This window comes from Palaemon carinicauda, chromosome 22 (assembly GCF_036898095.1).
Source record: "Palaemon carinicauda isolate YSFRI2023 chromosome 22, ASM3689809v2, whole genome shotgun sequence".
NCBI lineage: Eukaryota > Metazoa > Arthropoda > Malacostraca > Decapoda > Palaemonidae > Palaemon > Palaemon carinicauda.
In genome coordinates, this window is record NC_090746.1 from 90,551,103 (window position 1) to 90,573,681 (window position 22,579).

Genomic DNA, 22,579 nt, shown 5'->3' on the forward strand with positions numbered 1-22,579 from the left:
TGGCTTATATCAACAAGCAGGGAGGTAGCTTTTTTCCTTCTTTCTTTCTTCTCTTTCCTCCCCCTTCTTTCTCCCCCCTCCTCATCCCTCCCTCACAACAGCTATCCCCTCTTGCAGTAGAGATTCTGAGATGGGCCGAAGTCCACTTGATACCACTATCAGCTCGCTTCATTCCGGGCAAAAGGAATGTGTTCGCCGACAGTCTGAGCAGAGCTTCGCAGATAGTGAGTACCGAGTGGTCTTTGGATCCTTTAGTAGCCAACAAAGTCCTGACTTTGTGGGGTTCCCCGACAGTGGACTTGTTCGCGACAGCCTTGAATTTTAAGCTGCCGCTGTACTGCTCCCCAGTCCCGGACACCAAGGCACTCTGGCAAGATGCCTTCCAACAACGGTGGGACAACGTCGACGTGTACGCCTTCCCACCGTTCTGTCTGATGAGAAGGGTGCTCAACAAGACCAGACTATCGGTCAACCTGTCGATAACCTTGATAGCTCCGCTATGGCATCATGCAGAGTGGTTCCCGGACCTTCTGCAGCTCCTGACGGAACTCCCGAGAGAAACTGCCCCCACGACACGAGCTACTCAAGCAACTACACTGCAACATCTTCCACAAAGCTGTAGCTTCGCTTCGGCTTCACGCCTGGAGACTATCCAGCATCTCCTCACAGAGAGAGGTTTTTCGCAACAAGTTGCGGAGAGGGATGTCCTCGACACCTGCGAAAGTCATCTACAGGGGTCTACCAGGCAAAGTGGAGAGTCCTTCTGTGGTTGGTGTCGTGGGAGGGGTATCTCTCCCCTCGATGCACTAGTGAACCCTCGCTACTTCGCGGTTCGACCATCGCGGATTCACCACTTCGCGGATTTTTTCCATAACCTATAGATATACAGTAACATATATATATATATATTATATATATATATATATATATATATATATATATATATATATATGTATGTATATATGTAGGTATGTATATGTTTATACATATAAATATATATATATATATATATATATATATATATATATATATATATATATATATATATATATATATATATATATATATATATATATACATATATACACACACACACATATATATATATATATATATATATATATATATATATATATATCTAAAGTAGGAAGATGTGATGTAGTTCTAAGGGAATAGTATGGGAAATATGTCTGGGTAATAAGCAAAGCTCTACCTCCTGTTTGTTTCTTCATTATGATCAGAGATAAATGTAAACAAAACATTGGTTGCCATTTTTTAACCTGCTTTTTAGCATGTTTAGGAAATGCATGATATAAAATTGCCTTTAATATTTGTGCCTGTTTTAGTTTAGGGTATTGTAGTACATGCATTAAGTGTTCTGTACATTAAAGGGTAGTTTGTTAACAGTACTATGTACAAGGGAAGGTTTTAAAAGTCTGAATATACATGTTGAATAAATAGGTAAATATAGTTTCACTACTTCGCGGATTTTCACCTATCGCGGCCGCATCTGGAACCTATCTACCGCGATAAACGAGGGTTCACTGTATTCCAGCAATAGCGGAGTTTCTTGTATATTTGCGGTAGGAAATGCCCCTTTCGGTCTCGGCGGTGAAAGGCTATCGCTCAGCCTTAAGCCTGTCCTTCAGGCTGAAAGGATTGGACATTTCTTCCTCGCTGGAACTTTCCTTGCTCATACGAAGCTACGAACTTACCTGCCCTCAGTCGGAAGTGAGACCTCCTCCATGGAACGTGGTTCGGGTTCTCAGGGCTCTTAAGAGACCTCCGTTCGAACCATTATGCCAGGCTTCTGCTCGTCACCTGACTTGGAAGACGGTGTTCCTGCTCGCTCTGGCCTCTGCCAAGCGTGTCAATGAACTTCATGGTCTCTCGTACGACGTCGCCCATTCAAGGGGATGGGGGAAGGTAACGTTCAGGTTCGTCCCTGAGTATTTAGCTAAGACTCAAAATCCTGGGGTTCCGGACCCACGGTTCGACTCCTACAGGGTTTCGAGTCTTCGTTCTGTAACAGATGACCCAGACCATCTCCTACTATGCCCAGTAAGGAGTCTGAGGCGTTATCTTTAAAGAAGAGCTGCAGTCCGTCCTCACGTGCAAGCCCTGTTTGTGAGCACGGGAAGGACGAAGAGGGGGTAGGGGAGGGGTAGCTAGCTACCCCTCCCCTACCCCCTCGCTAACTAGCGAGAGGGTAGTTAACCCTCGTTAAAAATCTAATGGCTCGTCATTTTAGCTTCACCGAAAGTAATACCCTATGTAAATAGCGAAGGTTTGTATGGTTAGGAAAAATACAAATTATCTCCGAATTTGTCATTTCAATTAATCTTCCCCTGTTATGTAACTGTGTATGCCCTTTTCTGTATGGTCTTAGTCTGCTTTTACTTTCGTTCAGTTAAGGTGCACTCACTTAAATGATTGTAAATACAACTTAACTAAAAAAATCCCATTTAATTATATAAGACCGAATACAGCAAAGCATACTTAGTTATATTTATTATCAGGGGAGAATTAAGTTGAGATTGATGCTGTTCTATAAGAAAATGTTCAATCCTTTTTGTAATAATGGCTTTTTGTCTTTGAAATTAAGGTAATGTTCTGTATTTGGTGTTACATAACTGCAAATCATTCCTGTATGTGGCATTATATAACCATGAACATTAAGTTAGTTTGTAGTTTAAAAGGAAATATTGTGTCTGCGATTGTCATTATGGGCAGGACAGCATTTATTTTTGGATTATTAACAACTTCTGGTATGACTGTTACCTAAACCAGTCAGTTGTTAAGGTCTTTACCGCATTTCTACATGTGATATTCATTAGATTTTTAGATTTAGCACTTTGCATATACTGTATGTATTAGCTTTGATTCTTTTTTTGTTTTGAGTGAATGTGAAAAAGAGTCAATATCATATTAAAATTTATTCTAAATACTGTATTTACTGGTTTCCCAATGTTTCATTATTCTTGATATATCAACTTACAGTTCTCAAATTCAGAAGGTACACGTTTACAATTATATTTACTTTTTCAGCCATCAATTAATTGGCTTGTCAACCTGCTTTCTGGGAAAGCTACTGCTGATTCAGGAGCTAAAAAGAAGAAGAAAGACAATGCAATGTTATTACAAAGGCCAGTTATTTGTATATGTAATGAGCTTTACACTCCAGCTCTTCGTCCTTTAAGGCTATTAGCTCTTGTCATTCAGTTCCCTCCAACACACAGTACAAGGTTAGTGTTTACTGCTACGATGTTTAATAATTAACACCGCATTTTTCTTATTTTTCAACCTATTATAAATAGTGTAATAGGTTTTTATACAGTTTATATACCTTTTCTATGTTGTTCCGAATAGCCAATGAAAAATAATTGTTGAAACAATTTCTGTAATTGTTGTGTGATTAATTGAATTTAGGATTTTTTTCTAATTCAACTTGGCAAACTCTGCCGCGGTGACTAGGGAGTCAGATTGATTATTTTCACCTGTTGGGATTCTCTGGTAGCTGCTGGTCAGGTAGGGTGTTTGCCCTGGGGCTCCTTGGTTGTGAATTCGTGGTGCAGGACCTTTCCTACTATTTTCCTCGTTGGTTGGTGAGTTGCAACTCAAAGGTTGTCCATTACTCTGTTGAGGGAGCTTATAAGGTTTGTCTAACTACAAAGTATCCAGGCCTATTCCAAGAAAGTATGTCGTCTGAGATTGTAATGGACATGATTAAGTCATTCACCAGCGAAGGGACATTGTATCATGATTGAAGAAAAGGATTTTAGTGGCTAATCTACAGAAAATATCAGACTGCCAGTTTTATTCCTATGTTTCTGGATTATGATGCTCTAGTACTTTATTGGAGATGGGTGATGAAGACCATGAAACTACAGTAGAAATTCAGGAAAACTGAAAGTAGCATTTACTGATGATCCATTCTCTGCTTTTGGAGAACTGTTTTAAGTGAAGTGGACGGGAGAACGACTTGATGTGTATGCTAATGAGATTAGGAGGTTGACCGGTTTAGCTAAGTTTGATAAGCTTGGTATAGAAGATGTGGTAAGGGTTTACCAGATAATATTAGTGTTGCTTTACAGCAAGTGCAAAATGTGATGACAATGCAGTGAGTGAATTGATTAATCATACTAGGATTTTATCATCTAAAGAACAAGATTGTGTGGTAGCTGTAACTGTCAGTTAGATTGGAAGAGGACGAGGTGGTAGGAAACCTGAAAAGAGGGCTAGGTCTTTCCAGTGTAAGGGTCAATGTTTCCAATGTGGTGGCCCTCATATGATAATCAACAGTAAATAGACACAGGTGAGGTGTTTTAGGTCTAATAAAATTGGTCATACGGCCAGTCAAGAGTAAGGGGAGACTACTACACCTGTAGCTGCCATTTTGATGTAAAAATGTGCACTTTGATACATTTTCTATAATTGATGTTTGAATTAGTAATGGGCCTGTAAAGGAACTTGCAGATATAAGCTGCTCTACATCTGTGGTACATTCCAAATTTGTGTTCCAATGTAGAAGAGGTGTACATCAGTGCTCTTGATGGAAGTCATATTAAGTGTAAAGTTGCATATTGGGGGGAGCTAGGTGTGAACGGTAAATGTGTGACAGTGAGGGTTGTAGTGTCGAATCGACTGGTTAATAGCATTGTTGTGGTGTTAGGAGTTGATGTTATTGACAAATTGTGAGGTGTCATAGTGACCCAATGAAAGTTATGTTTTTGTGTCTTGGTGTTGCTTCAGTTAGTCAAGAAGTTGAGCATAGATAGGTGGCTAGAGTAATGACAGTTGTTCAACAGTTGTAATTGAAGACCCAGACTTTCATGTTATGTTTGATGGATAGAAATGGACAGCCAGGTGGTTATGTAACAACAATGAACTAGTGACATTAACGAATAAAGTAAGTTTTTATGATAAAAAGCTAGAGGCTTCGAAGAAGGAAGTGGACAGGTGGATTGCCGAAGGTATTTTAGTTCCGTGGAAAGAAGTAGTTAAGGCTGGTATCATTCCTCTAATGGCAGTGGAACAGCCAACAAAGAATAAGGTGAGACAAATGCTTGATTTAGGAAACTTAATGTGAATGTCCAGTGTCACACTGGTGATGACGTGACTGATGTATGGAGTGAGACAATACGTATATGGCGACAGACAGGTGAGAATGTGTCTATTGTGGGTTTGACGTTGGGCTACCTACTGTTGAGCTTTGACGAAAAATTGTGGCTATATTAACTAGTGAATCATAAGGATCACATATTTTGTCTTACAAGATTGGGATACGGGGTGAACTCGGCACCACGGATTATGTCTAGGACACTGGAGACTATTGAGTAAAGAGGGAAAAATCAAGAGCATCCAATTCATGTATAGATGACATTCTTGTAAATGAATCAATAGCTTCTGCTGATAGGGTTATTTCTACTTCTAAACAGATTTCACAGAAAATGCCACATTAGTTACCATTTACCGCTAGAATATTCTTTCGTTTACTAGGTACGTGTGTTTATTGAAGAGAAAAAATATAAAAAAATTCAAAATGCTAAAATTTTATAAGTAAATGTTTAAGCAAGTATCTAGAGAAGAAGCAATATGATCATCAGGTTAGTATAGAAATAAATTTTATTTTTTGTTTGGTTTAGTTTGTAAAATATTAGCACAAATTACTCAAGTATTGAAATATTTTTTTTTTTTTTTAAATTAAAATTCAGTGTTTCATGTTTTGGCTGTACTTCATTTGTGATTTGAAGATAATGAAGTAATAATAGCAATAATAGATATTTAGACAAAAAAGAAAAGAAAAATAGTTATATTGTGTCAGTGCTTCTCAAATGCCTTCAATTATTTATAAGAGAAGCTAGGGAGGAACTTCGGGGTCTTTGCAGCATTCCTTCATTCCCTAACTTCACTTGCTTTATATCCTTCTACTCTTCCTCGTTTCCTGATTTCTATCTTCTTTCTTGCTGTCCAACCTCTCATAACTTTTAATTCATAGTGCAAATGCATGGGTGTCCCTCAATTTTACTTGGTCACTGAATGTCCTTACAGGCCCCAGTGCTGTGCTATATAACATAATCCAATCTAAATTCCATTTTTAAATATTTAACTTAGCCGGTGAATATATAATAGCTGACGCCTCCGGCGGCTCGACAGAAAAACACAAAAACTCGCGAGCGATCGCTATGAAGGTTGCGGGTGTGCCCACCAGCGCCAACTATCGGCCAGATACCGCATATACATGTAAATAGCTCCAATTCTTCTCTGTCGGTCTGATCGACAAGACGTACCATTACTCGCTGTTAACCTGGAGTTTTTCAACAGTCTTGGTGAAGTACTTCCTTTTGGTTTGAGCTTTCGCAGTGCAGGTGTTTTATCTTCAACTTAAATCTTGAACTCTTTTTTGGATAGATTTAATTGTTGATGACTTTGGATTGTTTTTTTGGACTTTCTTTGACTTTTCAAAATGGCCGACCCTTCCCTTAGTACGGAAGTGTGTTTTAGGCTTTTAGCAATTATCTTATCACGTTATAAATTGTTGTTGTTAATTATAGATTTTCCTCTATATATTTTATATCACCCGCCTTTATTAGGCCTCTTTGATTAGCTTTCCATTTATAATAAACATCAAGATAAATTTTAATGATTTGTTTATATGCGGCCTTACCTATTCCTCCCCTAATCCGAGAGTAGGCGGTCCTAACTTGGAAACCGAAGTTAAACAACGAGAGAGAGGAACAATCGTTAATAACTCTTACAGAGCAAATGATTTAAAACTTATTAAATGAATATTTTTTAGTAGATATTTTTTAAAAGATTTTCTTTGAATAGTCTTCGTGCTGTTTCAAAGATGAACTAACGTTTGGTTTATTTATGCTACGCAGTTTGCGCTCTATCGTTACGATAGAGAAAGAGAGAATCACGGTTTCACTTTGCAGAAAGAGTAAATCGATTCTGACGTTTTGTTCATTCTTCTTTCAAACTGAAATGTTTTAAATACTAATTTAAAGGAACTTATTAATTTTCAATTTCTTAGTCCTTTCAGTTTTTTTTTTTTTTTTCCTTTGGTCAAATAACCTGTTTATTGACGAAAGGTGAGTGGGCTTTTCTCTTCGGTGTGAAATCAAGAGAGAGAGAGAGAGAGAGAGAGAGAGAGAGAGAGAGAGAGACGGAGAGAGAGAGAGAGGAAGAGAGAACGTTCCGATCTTTATTCTCGTCCCAAGCGAGTAACGTTGTTCTCGAGTCAGTTTTTTACTCTCGTCCCAAGTCTCTGTACGGGGAGAAAGGATAAAACGTTTTTAGTTTTTATTCTCGTCCCAAGGCACTGTACGGTGAGAGATTGAAAACGTAGTTTTGAATGAACTAATGTTTAGTCTCCTCCCCAGTCACTGATCCTTTTATCTTTATATATTTCCGTTTTATTCGATATATATGTTTACTGTTTTTTGCTTGTATTAATGTGCTTACATTATACGACTTATTTCGCAATTATAACCTTTTGATGTAGGGTAGAATTGCGTGCTTCAGGTAGAAATCAGTTTTATTCATGCCTAATGTGAAATTATTGAAAAATTCGATTTCAGTGAAGTAAGTGCAAAACAGAAAATCGTAGTGATAAAGTGATAATTGCGCAAAGTGTTACCAGTGTTGCGACAGAGGGTTCGTCTGTTCGTGCCTGTCGTTCGCCTAGTCCGAGACCTCTTGCAAGCTCCCATGCCCCAGGGAGAAGTAATGTCGTAGGACTTATGGGTTCGAGAGGCTTTAACCAACGAACAGACGTTCCCTCTATGGTTTCAGGCGTGTCTCGTCAAGACCGCCCCTACCATAAGACGAGCGAGACGGTTTTTCTCCTCGTCATCCGAAGGCTTATCGCGTAAGAAACCGTGGAGCAAGGTTTCGAGACCCTTAAAGCGAAAGTCAGTCCCTTCAGGACAGGTCCAGCGTCCTGGTTGTAGCCATTGGGACAGCTCTGACCCTGTGCAGTCATCGGAAGACTGCTCGATGCCTAAACAGAAGCGTAACACAGGCTCCGAGAGTCTTAGTGTAGGCAAGGTTTTGCAGTCACAGACGTTACCCTCGTCTCTCACCGCACCCATTCCCGTTGATCCTAAATGGGTTGTACTGCAAGACATGCAGATTAAGCTTGCCTCTCTTATGGAGGACTATTCTGCTGAGCAGGTTCACGATGATCCTCGCCGCTTAGCTGATCGAGATCCTGGCCGTCAGCCGCCCAAACGAGCCTTTGCTCGTCCTGTTGACGTTGACGTTACAAAGTCACGTCAATCACGTTTTGTAGAGCCTCACTCGATGCAGTCCCGTGTTGACTCTCAGCCGCTTGTGGACGTTCAGCCGCTGCCGCTTGCTCTTGTTGACGTTCAGGACGTTCGCCAACCAGCGAAGTTGACATGTTTTGACGTTGAGCGTCAAGCACCGCAGTCAAGAGTTGTTTTGACTGCTCAGTCTAGGCAGTCAAGGCAGTCTCGAGTTGACTTCGAGCGTCCTCCCGCACCTGTTGTTGTTGCTGGTCAGTCCTTTAAGCAGTTACATGACGTATCGTCCTTGACTGCTACTGATGCTCCTTTGCGTGTGGACTCTGCTTGTCAAGCATTGCCACCACAGCAAGTCTCTCCCTTGCTTGAGACTCGGCAATTGTCAGACGAGGTTCCTTCAGATGAGGAAGTTGCTGATCCCCCTCCTACTGATATTCCCTTGTGGACTCTGTCAGACGGAGAGGAGCCAAAAGCTGCTCAGCCCTCTATGGACTTTAAATAACTCATGCTGATTTTTAAGGATCTTTGTCCGGATCATTTTGTAACTGCTGCTCCTCGTTCGCCTAAACGTCAGAGTTTACACTAGGCCTAGCTATTTCGAAGCCGTTGTTTTCTAAGCTAGTGCTCTCTCGCTCTTCTAAGAGAGCTTTACGTTTGCTAGGCGACTGGTTGATCACCAGGAGGAGTTTGGGGGAGACAGCCTTTGCTTTCCCTCCCTTTTAAACTGGCTTATAGAGCGAGCGTCTGGTATGACACGGGAGAAGTTCTCGGCTTGAGAGTTCCTGCCTCTGCCCAGATAGACTTCTCAAACCTCATAGACTCTCCCTGGCGCCTGGCCATGAGACGCTCCAAGATTTTATGGTCGGCTTCAGAGCTAGACCATCTCCTGTTAGGAGTTTTTTTGAGCGTTTGAAGTTTTGCTGTACAATTATGTCATGCATAAACAAGGCTATCAGGGATGGCTCCTATAATCTGACAGCCACGTTCTCTGCAGGAACAAGACTATCAGGGATGGCTCCAATGATCTGGCAGCCACGTTCACTGCAGGAGTACGTAAGAGGCAAGTGCGCTCAATGTGTTCATTGTCAAGACAAACTTCACGATGAAGTCTACCAAACTGTCTTGACAGCATTAATGGAAGGCGACTGGATGGTCTCTCTCGACCTTCAGGATGCATACTTCCACATTCCTATACACCCGGATTCCCAACCGTTTCTGAGGTTTGTTTACAGGAATGTGGTGTACCAGTTTTGAGCCCTGTACTTGGACGACTGGCTTCTCAGAGCATCGTCCAGTCATCGCTGTCTGCAGGATCTACATTGGACATTGGGTCTGGCCAAGGAGTTGGGACTTTTGGTCAACCTAGAAAAGTCCCAACTGATCCCATCCCAGACTATTCTATATTTGGGGATGGAGATTCGCAGTCCAGTTTTTCGGGCTTTTCCGTCTGCCACCCGAATAGAACAAGCCCTGCTCAAAGTCCAAATAATGCTGAAAAGAGAACGTTTGTTCAGTCAGGAGTTGGATGAGTCTCGTAGGGACTCTCTCATCCCTGGAGCAGTTTGTCTCGCTAGGGAGACTACACCTTCGGCCTCTCCAGTTCCATCTAGCCACTCACTGGAACAAGGACAAGACGTTAGAGACGGTATCAATCCCAGTCTCCGAACCAGTAAAGGCATGCCTGAAAGGGTGGGACAGCAATATCAGTCTGAGAGAGGGACTATCCCTAGCAGTCAAGAACCCAAACCACGTGTTGTTCTCAGACGCGTCAGATTCGGGTTGGGGTGCGACCCTGGACGGTCGGGAATGCTCGGGTCTGTGGACCTCAAGTCAGAAGAGCATGCACATCAACGGCAAGGAGCTATTAGCAGTCCACTTGGCCTTGATGAAATTCGAAAGCTTTCTTCGAAACAAAGTAGTAGAGGTCAACTCAGACAACACCACAGCTTTGGCGTACATCTCCAAGCAAGGAGGCACACACTCCCTCACGCTGCTCGAGATCGCAAGGGACCTTCTCATATGGTCAAGAAATCGAGGCATCTCCCTGTTGACGAGATTCATCCAGGGGGACTTGAACGTCTTGGCAGACTGTCTCAGTCGGAGGGGTCAGGTGATACCCACGGAATGGACCCTCCACAAGGACGTGTGCAAGAGTCTTTGGGCGACTTGGGGTCAACCCACCATAGACCTCTTTGCCACCTCGTTGACCAAAAGGTTACCAATCTATTGCTCACCAGTCCCAGATCCAGAAGCAATCCACATAGACGCGTTTCTACTGGATTGGTCTCATCTGGACTTATATGCATTCCCACCATTCAAGATAGTCAACAAGGTACTGCAGAAGTTCGCCTCTCACGAAGGGACAAGGTTGACGTTGGTTGCTCCCCTCTGGCCCGCGAGAGAGTGGTTCACCGAGGTACTTCAATGGCTGGTAGACATTCCAAGAAGTCTTCCTCTAAGGGTAGATCTCTTACGTCAGCCCCACGTAAAGAATGTTCATCAAAGCCTCCCCGCGCTTCGACTGCCTTCAGACTATCGAGAGACTCTCAAGAGCTCTAGGCTTTTCGAAGGAGGCAGCCAGTGCGATTGCGAGAGCTAGGAGAGCTTCTACCATCAGAGTATACCAGTCGAAGTGGGAAGTCTTTCGAGACTGGTGCAAGTCAGCATCTGTGTCCTCTTCCAGTACCTCTGTAGCCCAAATCGCAGATTTTCTTTTACATCTGAGAAATGTTCGCTCCCTCTCAGCTCCCACGATTAAGGGCTACAGGAGCATGTTGGCTTCGGTCTTTCGTCATAGAGGCTTAGATCTTTCCAACAATAAAGATCTCCAAGATCTCCTTAAGTCTTTCGAGACCTTTAAGGAACGTCGTTTGGCAACTCCTGAATGGAACTTAGACGTGGTCCTAAGGTTCCTCATGTCAGACAGGTTTGAGCCATTACATTCAGCCTCCCTGAAGGATCTCACCCTCAAGACGCTTTTCCTAGTGTGCTTGGCTTCGGCTAAAAGGGTCAGTGAAATTCATGCCTTCAGTAAGAACATCGGCTTTTCTACAGAAAAAGCCACATGTTCACTTCAACTTGGTTTCCTGGCCAAAAATGAACTGCCTTCTCGTCCTTGGCCTAAGTTCTTTGATATACCTTGCCTGTCAGAGATCGTAGGCAACGAACTTGAAAGAGTGATGTGTCCAGTTAGAGCTCTTAAGTTCTACTTAGCTCGTACTAAGCCCTTACGAGGTGGATCTTAGGCATTATGGTGCTCAGTTAAGAAACCATCATTGCCTATGTCAAAGAATGCTTTGTCATATTTTATCAGATTTTTAATACGAGAGGCTCATTCTCACTTGAATGAAAAAGACCGATGCTTGCTTAAGGTTAAGACGCACGAAGTAAGAGCTATAGCAACTTCCGTGGCCTTTAAGCAAAATAGATCTCTGCAAAGTATTATGGACGCGACCGTTTGGAGAAGCAAGTCGGTATTCGCGTCATTTTACTTAAAAGATGTCCAGACTCTTTACGAGGACTGCTACACACTGGGTCCATTCGTTACAGCGAGTGCAGTAGTGGGTAAGGGTTCTACCACTACATTCCCTTAATTCCAATATCTTTTTAATCTGCTCTTGAAATGTTTTTTAATTGGGTTGTACGGAAGGCTAAGAAGCCTTTCGCATCCTTTTTGATTTGGCGGGTGGTCAAATGTCATTTCTTGAGAGTGCCCAGATTAGGGGTTTCATGAGGTCCTGTTGTATGGGTTGCAGCCCTTGATACTTCAGCTCCTGGGAGTCTTTCAGCATCCTAAGAGGATCGCTGGGCTTCGTGAGGAAGACAGACTAACAAGGCAGAGTAATCGTCTAAGTCAACTTCCTTACCAGGTACCTATATATATTTGGGTTTTGTTATGATATAACTGTCAAAAACTCTAAGCATATACGCTGTAAACTTAATTAACTCTGGTCTCTACCCACCACCATGGGTGTGAATCAGCTATTATATATTCACCGGCTAAGTTAAATATTTAAAAATTATATTTTAATTATAAAATAAATTTTTGAATATACTTACCCGGTGAATATATAAATTAAAGGCCCCCCCTTCCTCCCCGATAGAGACCCAGCGGGATGAGAAGAATTGGAGCTATTTACATGTATATGCGGTATCTGGCCGATAGTTGGCGCTGGTGGGCACACCCGCAACCTTCATAGCGATCGCTCGCGAGTTTTTGTGTTTTTCTGTCGAGCCGCCGGAGGCGTCAGCTATTATATATTCACCGGGTAAGTATATTCAAAAATTTATTTTATAATTAAAATATCATTTATATGGCAAAAGTCATACAATAATAATGATGATGAATTTCTCTCTCTATTTTTATTTTAAAATATTTTTCTGTTGCCATAAAACTTTCTAATATTTGGGTAGGATTATGATTTTTTTTCTTAATTTGACACAGGCTTGCTCAGAGGCTTTCTGAGGTGTGCAGAAGACAGCGCTTGAAAGCAGACCTCACAGTATTAATGGCATTATGTGACAAGATGGAAAATGATATCCGTGGGTGTATGTCTGTTCTACAGTTTGTGAAGTAGGTTTTTTCAGTTATAGTATTTTTAGAGGCTTCTAGGGGCATATTGCAATTTCAAGTAATCTTATGCCATATCTCTGATTGCCACTTTAATATGATATAGAAATATAATAAAAGCGAAGTTGTCCAAGTAGAATAAAGTTTTGTCTTTATTTGATTCAATCCTATTAGTCATATGATGCCTTTTTTTCCCTGTAACGACTCTCCAGCTGCGGCAATTTAATATAAAAATAAGTGCCCCTAGTGTAGATGGCTTAAGCCACCCAGTGCTCCATAATAGAATGATTTTATGATTAATGAGTTTTTATATGAAAACATGTCTTTATATGAAAAATATGCATTTATTACAACCCACTAACAATAAGATGCCTAAATTTTATTGAGGCTACTAGGATGTAAGTGATACCAACCAGGTTGGACCAGATCAGATTCTGCAATAGAGGTATTACCTTTGGCTGTTCAAGGTCCTTGGGATAATGTGTTATTCTTACTTCATGTTTATTATTTTGTAAAGCAATACTGTAGTTGATAGCGAAGGTCAATAACACTGATACCCAAGTACTCACGTGTGTGTAGGTCTTAATATTTCCTTGGATTCTGTTATAGATACCAAAGAGAGGATAGATAGATTAAGGGAAAGGAGAAGTATCAGATATTTTCTGACCCTTCCACTGCTCGACTTTCTTCTCTGCGACTATCAGTCTGAGAGAAGAGTCATCCAGGTATATCTAGAGTTGGGGCTTTGAAGTACTGTATAGCGGTGATGTATGACTGATGTCTGCGTATTCTTACCTTTAGTATAGCTGATAATTCAATATGGTACCATAATTAAGTCATGGAGATTGACATTGTATTAACCTCCTGGGCTTTATTCTTTATTTGGGCAAAATCCCACTGAAGATCCTATGTTGGCCTGATGACAGTAGTTTTCCACAGATATATATGTGTAAAATATATATATATATATATATATATATATATATATATATATATATATATATATATATATATATATATATATAGGCCTATATATATATATTTTTTTTTTTTTTTTTTTTTAGGAGAATTCTTGAGTGTAAGGTTCCAAAGGTGTTAATCTGGTGGATGGAAATCTTTAGGAATCCCCAAGTTTAAAGTAAAAGATCAGGTCTAGGATTTCAAAAGGAATTGTCATAATGATGGAAGGACCTCAATGTGTGTTTCTTAGTCTCAAAATCCTGGGCAAAGGAGAGGTCCAACAAGTTTAGTCTTCAGTGTGAGTTATGTCTTATAGTACATGAAGTTTTCTTACATTTTTCAAGGTGGCCAAAGTCAGCTAGAAAACTATCTTACTGGTTTAGTTTTGGATAGAGGATTTTTGGAGTGGTTTGTAAGGTTGTCTGTTGAGACTTGTCAGAACCACTGCCAGGATCTACATGCAAAGTTTCACCATAGACTTTGAATAGGTTTGACTTAAATGCTTATGTAGATATGAGAAATCAGTTTTGTTGTTCCTATTGAGGCCTCTGCCTATTATAAGCTTTTAAAGTATAGTTTCTGTTCATTCCTCACAAAGATTTTGAATTCTGCAATCAGGATAATAGAGGTTTCAAGTACACAAGTGCTGTATTTGTCACTAAGAGAAGAACCATGATTAATTTCCTTGACAGGTTTGTTTTATTTCTTTTGCTGGGCCTGGCATTAATCCAAGCCTTTTGATCTAGTTGCATGGAGTAATAGGTGATCATCCTGTTAGTTATGGATGTTGTAATAGGTTTACCATAGCGGCTCCCCACAGCTGCCATAGGGAGTTGCAGATGTCTAGTTGAGGGAAATTCCATCTGAAGGATTGATTCCTTCTGCATACAGGATCATCAGTGACATTAGGTCCACCCCCCCAAGCAGATATCTATGATCATCACCCCAATGCCTTTCTGCTTATTTGAAGATCTGTACCATCAAGCTGTACAAGTCATTAGGGTGGGTGTTTTGTTGGTTTTTGAGGTATGTATTAACAATAGTATTGTACTCTCTGACAGTGAAGTCTCGAACACATAGAGGCCTAATAATTGGTCCAGAATTTTTGGACAATGAGATTGAAACTCTTCTTAAAACTTCCCCAGTATTTTTATATTCACTTGCCCAATTTCCCCTCAATCCGGTGGATCCCAAAATAAGTAAAGCTTGGACGAAAGGCAGATGTTATTAAGGTCAAATAGGTTTGATTGATTGCAGGCATTCAGGTAGGCTAGTTTTATATCCATATTTTTTTTTTTTAATGCTGTCACTCCAAATTGATACGGTGCAGGAAATTGTCACTAGGTAAGTATCGAAATAGTATTTTTTATATGAAAATTTTATTATCTTAAATTAGAACTACCTGTATATAAACAGAAAAATAGCAGTGATAAGAAAAAATTAGAACAGCCAAATTATGCTCAGTTTGAACTTAATACCACTTGTTTGAAAGCTAATTTATCAGCACTTCAGTAACAAATATTTTATAATGCTTAAGTTCAAATGAAACTTATTCATGATTCAATTGTAGAATTAACAAGGGCCAATGAATTTTATGAAGAAATACTTACAGTATATTTGTTTTATTTTCAAATTGACTGCTTTAAAACACTGTACTTCTATTCTTTTATCATATTGAGTATACATTTTAAAGATTTATTGTTTTGATGTTGATGTAAGAAAAAAATGTCAATATTCTTCATAGATTTGTTGGATTATTATTGCTTTCTTTAACAGATTAGCTGGGTTTATTTTAGTTTTAAGCAGTGTTTAAAAAGGATGAATTTGAATTCTTATTTTTTCTAGGAGTAACAAAACAGACCTCCGTTTAAATGATGTTGATACCTCTGCTGTTGGACAAAAGGATTACCAACGATCTCTCTTCAATGTTTGGCATGATATCTTCTCAATACCAAGACCTAAGAAGTTAGTTTCATATATCTTAAGTTTTAATAGTGAGTGTAAGATAAATAATATTTGAGCTCCCAACTAATTTGCATAATTTTATATTTTATATGATTTTGTCAAATTTTATATATCATTACTCCTTAGTGCTGCAATTAGAATATTTATGAAATATAATTCAAAATGCTGCACTGGCATTTCAGGATATAATCCTTACGCAATATTCAAGAAATCATCAAATACAGTACTGCCTTTAGTGTTGTTTGATTTGTGTGTGTGAAAAGGAAAATAGGAAATATAAGATTAAGCCCTGTCTAATGGTGTATGCACTCCTCCCACAATCACCTGGAAATATAGGCCAGGTAGGTTTGTTGGAAGGGCAATATTGTTTTGTAGATATCTGTATGTATGTTCATACACTTACCGCACCATATAAAATGTCAAAGAGACCTTGCTTGATGAACCAGTCCTCTGAAGAAGTATTACAAATCTAGTCAGGACTTAATATTATATTTTGTATTTTATTTTTCCCTTGTTTTTTTTTTGCATCTTAGCATCACATTTCCCTGTGATTTTTATGCACACTCATTTTCACAGACTATGAGAAAGCTTTTGATTCTGTCAAAACCTCAGCAGTAATGAAAGTCCTTTAACGACAAGTAATAGATGAATCTTACGTTAGAGCACTTAAAAATATTTTTACAGGAAGTACAGCAATCATAAAACTACATATTTGGAACAGACTAGCAGCTTATATTTTTAATTCCGCTATTACTTTTAAATTCAAGAATAGATTGAATATACTTCTCAATGTAGTTTTGTGATTATTTGGAAGTCTTCTTAAATAAATGGGTTGATGTAGCTTTTTTTTTTTTTTTAATGGGAATGATTGATATATCTCTAGTGCAAGTGATACTTTTTCAGAAATTAACACCAGGGAATAGAGATGATCAGTATGTAAAATTCATTTACATTTATCATGGTACTCACAGATTTATCCTTTTCATAGAAAGCGAAGGATTAATCCACATGAACTTCAGCATAATGAGGGTGTTTTGGTCCCAATGCCTGATCTCAATGGAGACTTGGAAGATTTGTCAGAGCAAACAACTCTAGCTTCCAGATACCAACGAATCCTGAAGACAGTGGAGTCATGTGGAGAATATGAAAAGTTAACCCAAGGATGGTTTGAAAATTATTTGTCAATGAAATTCAAGCATACTAACATGGATCCTGTAAGTATATCCTTCAATTTCTAGAGCACATCATTTGATGTGTACAGTTTGATAGTTGTTTTATGATCATCCATATAAAATATCTAGTATAAGAACCTAAGTAATAACATAAATTAAAATTTTTTTTTATCCATGTTCTATTTTTGAAGTCTGGTTGTATAAAGGAGTCAAATTCAATGAGATATTCTTATTTCTAATAGGTTTATCATGGTACATGTGGGGTATTGTTTATGAGAGAAAAATCTGCCATTGTATTATGGCAATAACTTTTTCAGCTTACTTTGTAATAAACTGTTATCCACATGATTGTTGTTACAAGTACTTACAGTGGGAGATCAGACAATACACTATCGTTATGTAATCAGAGATTTAGAGGGCCAAGGTAATCAAATCCTTGTTGAATTAGATTTGATAAGCACATTATTGACAAAGATCCTATGAAACCAAAAATCATGGTAGTTTACCCTTTTAATATCCCACCATAGACCATACTTGAAATTTCCTTGTACCCAAAATCCTTTTCAAGGAAAAACACACAAGTAAAAGGTTAACTGTAAATTCCTTGAACAAGATGTTATTCACTAAGATCATTCAGATTCTGATGTTGCTTCATAATATGCAAACCATAAATTCTAGACTTAGTGAACATTTTGGTAAAAAATTATTAATCAAAGATAAGGTAAAACCGCTGTGGTTACATTAAGAAAAATTGCTGAACATATCTATTATGACTTTCATGTTGAGCAGCAGGAAGATCCACTGAGTGAAAAATATTGTATTAAAAGTCTTCTTCTTCGTCTACATCTTTTCCCACTTCTATGTGGGGTCGATGTTTCTGGTCAGCTGTCTCCATCTACCTCTGTCCCACACCTCATCACCGGTTAATCCCTTTGATCGAAGGTCATCCTTGATACAGTCCACCCACCTTCGCTTTGGTCTCCCTCTCCTTCTCGTTCCCTGTACCTCCATTTCCATTACTCTCCTCCTAATATACTGTTCATCTCTTCTCATGACATGACCATACCACCTCAGTCTACTTTCTTGGATCTTATCTGATAGTTTTCTAACTCCTGTGGTACCCATAATTACCTCATTGTATTACAAGTGTGGCTACTAAAATCACCATAGAAGACATCAAATACATGAGGACAACAAATGAATTCTACCCTGATTGTAACACACCCAAACACAGTTGTGTTGAATATCTGTCAGAATTTTTTTTTTTTCAATATTAAACTTACCCGATAATCATGTAGCTGTCAACTCCGTTGCCCGACAGAAATCTAAGGAGGGATACGCCAGCTATCACAATACTAGAAGGGGGTGTACTAACAGCGCCACCTGTGGCCAGGTACTCAAGTACTTCTTGTTGACACCTCCTCAATTATTCCTCTGTCGTGCCTCCGGCTAGACGTTCTGGGATACGCTCATGGTCTTCGAGTTTATTCTCGCTTATTTGGTGATGTATTCTCTTTGATTTACGGCTGTCGCATTACTGGAAACCTTCTGATATTAGCTAGATAGCTTTTATTTAATTCAGTTAACGAATTTTTGCTTGTTTTTTGGATCTCCCTTTGACTTCTCTTGAAAACAAAATGTCTGACATTTCGCAAGCCCCCTCCCATAGACGTTGTAGGTCTTGCAATAGACGTATTCCGAAGGTCTCGGTAGATCCTCACACCGCTTGTTCTGACTGTAGGGACAGACCCTGTCAGTTAGAAAATCGATGTGAGGAATGCGCCGGTCTTTCGGAATTGGATTTTGTCCGACTTTTAAAGTATTCTTCTAAGTTAGAGAGAATTAGAGCTAGGAGGAGTTCTTCTCACTCTTCTTTATTTTCCTCATCTCATGATCCTCTTCCTGATCCTACCCCTGTAGTGGCTACCCCCGATCCTACTGTGTGCCCTCCGCCTGATATGTCAGTGGTTTTACGTGCTATTCAGGCTTTAGGCGATAAGGTAGAGTCAGTGGTAAGTGACCATAAGTCTCTGATGGCCGAAGTGAAAGAGTTGAAGGCCAAGAGTGCAGTGGGTGAAGTTAGTGCCAGTGCTGTGACGAGTGCTAGTGTCGGTGCAGTGCCTTGTACTAGTGTTAGTGCCAGTGTGGTGCGTGGGGATTTTTCTGTGCGAGCCAGTCGTTCTCCCAGTCCGGGACCTCTTGCAAGCTCCCAAGCCCAGGGGAGAAGCAATGTCGAAGGGCATAAGGGTTCGGCAGGCCTTGTTAGGCGCACAGAATCATCCTCAGTGGTTGCGGGCGTGTCTACCACAGACCGTCACTCCCACTTGCAGACGATTGAGCCCGTCTTCCGCTCGTCCGCTGATCTTCTCTCGGGGAAGAATCGTTGGTCTCAGGTCTCTAGACCTCTTAAACGCAGAGTCCAACCCACGAGTGCTCAGCCAGGTTGCAGTCGTTGGCTCAGCTCTGACTCGCCTCAGTCTTCTAGCGATTGTACTCCGCCCAAGAGGAGTAAGGTACAACAGAGCTGCACCGGTGGTGCAACCACTGTTATGGCTTTACCTCAGTCTGCTACTGTCTCTGCTGATCCCAAGTGGTCTATGCTTCAGTCCATGCAAGCTCAGCTTTCGGACCTGATGCGTGAGTGTCGTGCTGAGAGTGCTGCACCTCCTGCACCTGTGGTGCACCTATCTCCTGCACCGGTTCAGCCTGTGCTGCACCCTCCTGCACCGGTGGTGCACCAACCTCCTGCACCCGTTCAGCCTGTGCTGCACCCGCCTGCACCGGTGGTGCACCAACCTCCTGCACCCGTTCAGCCTGTGCTGCACCCGCCTGCACCGGTGGTGCACCAACCTCCTGCACCCGTTCAGCCTTTGCTGCACCCGCCTGCACCGGTGGTGCACCAGCCTCCTGCACCGGTTCAGCCTGTGCTGCACCCGCCTGCACTCGCTGCACCCAGTCGCAGCTCCATCTGCCAGGCGTACGATGTTGAACCTCTTCCACCTGTGAGTCAGTCTGCTCAACTGCTGCACCGAGCTCTACCCGTGCACCCTGATCCTGCTACTCAGACATCTCTGCTTGCTGGAACTTTACCTTGTTCTGCACAGCCTCGATCTATTCACGCTTCACTCATACCACAGGAACAGGAACTTGCTGCACCTCCTCCTTCCACCTCTGTTGTTGTTCCTGCTCGTTCTGACTCTGCGGTTCAGCATTCGTATCCGATCCCGTCGCCTCATTCTGGGGTTGAGATTTCGGATGATGAGGAAGCACACCTTGATCCCTCTTCGGATGTGGACGACTCCAGACCCTCTCCACAGTCTCTTGATTTTCGCAAGGTCTTGGCTCTTCTCAGGGAGGTTTATCCAGACCATTTTGTCTCAGCTATACCCCGCTCTCCACCATCTGAGTTTTCGCTGGGAGTGCAACAAGCTCAGTCTTCCTATACCAAGCTTGTCCTAGCTAGATCCTCCAAGAGGGCTTTTAGGATCCTAGGGGAATGGCTGCAGTCTAAGCAACTTCTTGGCAAGACTTCCTTCATGTTCCCTCCAACGAAGCTCACTTCGAAAGCGAGCGTTTGGTATGCCACAGGGGAAGCACCAGGCTTGGGAATACCTGCCTCTGCCCAGGCTGACTTCTCAAGTCTGGTAGACTCGCCTCGAAGATCTGCTATGAGACGCTCAAAAGTGTGTTGGACCTTTTCGGACTTGGATCACTTGCTTAAAGGAGTGTTTAGAGCGTTTGAAATGTTTAATTTTCTAGACTGGTGCCTGGGGGCCCTCAGCAAGAAAACCTCCCATACGGACAAAGATTCTGCCATGCTGTTAATGTCCTGTATGGATAAGGCCATCAGAGACGGATCGGGCGAGCTAGCGTCCTTGTTCGTGTCAGGGGTTTTGAAGAAAAGGGAACAGCTGTGTTCTTTCCTTTCCGCCAGCATTACCCCTTGCCAACGTTCACAACTTCTGTTTGCTCCTCTTTCGAAGTTTATTTTTCCCGAAGAGCTCATTAAAGATTTGTCGGCTGCTTTGATTCAGAAAGACACGCACGATCTTGTGGCTTCTTCGGCTCGTAAGTCTAAGGCTTCCACCTCAGCCCCTAAGACTTACCGCTCCCCAGTGACTGATACTCCTGCGACTAGATTCATACCGCCCTTTCGTGGTAGAGCCCCCAGCCGAGGAAGCTCCCGTCCAGACTCTTACAGAGGCAAGTCCAGGAAAGGATCCAAGTCATCCAAAGGAAAACACTGACTCTCCGATTCTCCAGACGACAGTAGGAGCCAGACTCAAGACCTTCTGGCGAGCTTGGGAGATGAGAGGTGCAGACGCACAGTCTGTCAGTTGGCTGAGGTTCGGTTACAGGATTCCATTCTTCCTTCAACCACCTCTGACCACTTCGCCCATCAACCTCTCTCCCAACTACAAAGAGGAGGACAAGAGGCTAGCTTTGCACCAGGAGGTGTCGCTTCTTGTGCAGAAGAAGGCTGTGGTTGTAGTCCGGGACCATCAATCCCCGGGCTTCTACAACCGCCTCTTTCTTGTGGCCAAGAAGACAGGAGGTTGGAGACCTGTCCTGGACGTCAGCGCTCTCAACGAGTATGTCACCAAGCTGACGTTCACGATGGAGACGACCAAGTCGGTCTTGGCAGCGGTCAGACAGGAGGACTGGATGGTCTCATTGGACTTGAAAGATGCTTATTTTCACGTTCCGATTCATCCAGACTCCCAACCTTTCCTAAGATTCGTTTTCGGAAAGGTCGTCTACCAATTCCAAGCCCTGTGTTTTGGCCTAAGCACAGCTCCTATGGTCTTTACCCTTCTGATGAGGAATGTAGCCAAGTTCCTTCACTTGTCAAACATCAGAGCCTCCCTCTACCTAGACGACTGGCTGTTGAGAGCCTCCTCGAGTCGTCGTTGTCTGGAGAATCTTCATTGGACTTTAGACCTTATCAGAGACCTGGGTCTATTAGTCAATTTGGAAAAATCTCAACTCATTCCCTCACAATCCATCGTGTATCTGGGAATGGAAATTCAGAGTCAGAGTTTTCGGGCTTTTCCATCGGCCCCCAGGATAAGCCAAGCCCTCGAGTGCATCATGAGCATGCTGAAGAGGAACAGTTGCTCAGTGAGACAGTGGATGAGTCTCACAGGGACTCTCTCGTCCCTAGCCCTGTTTGTCGAGCTGGGCAGACTCCACCTCCGCCCTCTTCAATTCCACCTTGCAGCTCATTGGGACAAGAGTTCTACCCTGGAAGCAATCTCTATCCCTATCAACCAAGAGATGAAGACCACTCTCCTGTGGTGGAAGCACAACCTTCTTCTCAGAGAGGGTCTATCTTTGGCCATTCAGACCCCCAATCTTCATCTCTTCTCAGATGCATCGGACTCGGGCTGGGGTGCAACCTTGGACGGAGAGGAATGCTCCGGAATGTGGAACGAGGAACAACGATCTCTCCACATCAACTGCAAGGAACTGCTGGCAGTTCATCTAGCCCTGTTGAACTTCAAGTCCCTCCTGCTAGGCAAAGTGGTGGAGGTGAACTCGGACAACACCACAGCCTTGGCTTACATCTCCAAACAAGGGGGGACCCATTCGAGGAGCCTTTACGAGATCGCAAGGGACCTCCTCATTTGGTCAAGAAGTCG

General features: G+C 41.8%; 1 protein-coding gene across 1 annotated transcript in view; it reads left to right on the plus strand.

Annotated features, from left to right (window-relative positions):
• Positions 1-3,054: 3,054 nt before the first annotated feature.
• The window catches only part of LOC137616615 (chromosome transmission fidelity protein 18 homolog), a 113,245-nt gene continuing 93,720 nt past the window's right edge, over positions 3,055-22,579 (plus strand). The window contains exons 1-4 of the mRNA XM_068346520.1: positions 3,055-3,245; positions 12,715-12,843; positions 15,646-15,765; positions 16,754-16,979. Of these exons, the coding sequence (XP_068202621.1) occupies positions 3,133-3,245; positions 12,715-12,843; positions 15,646-15,765; positions 16,754-16,979 (588 nt within the window). The 5' untranslated portion in view covers positions 3,055-3,132. The remainder of the gene's footprint in view (positions 3,246-12,714; positions 12,844-15,645; positions 15,766-16,753; positions 16,980-22,579) is intronic.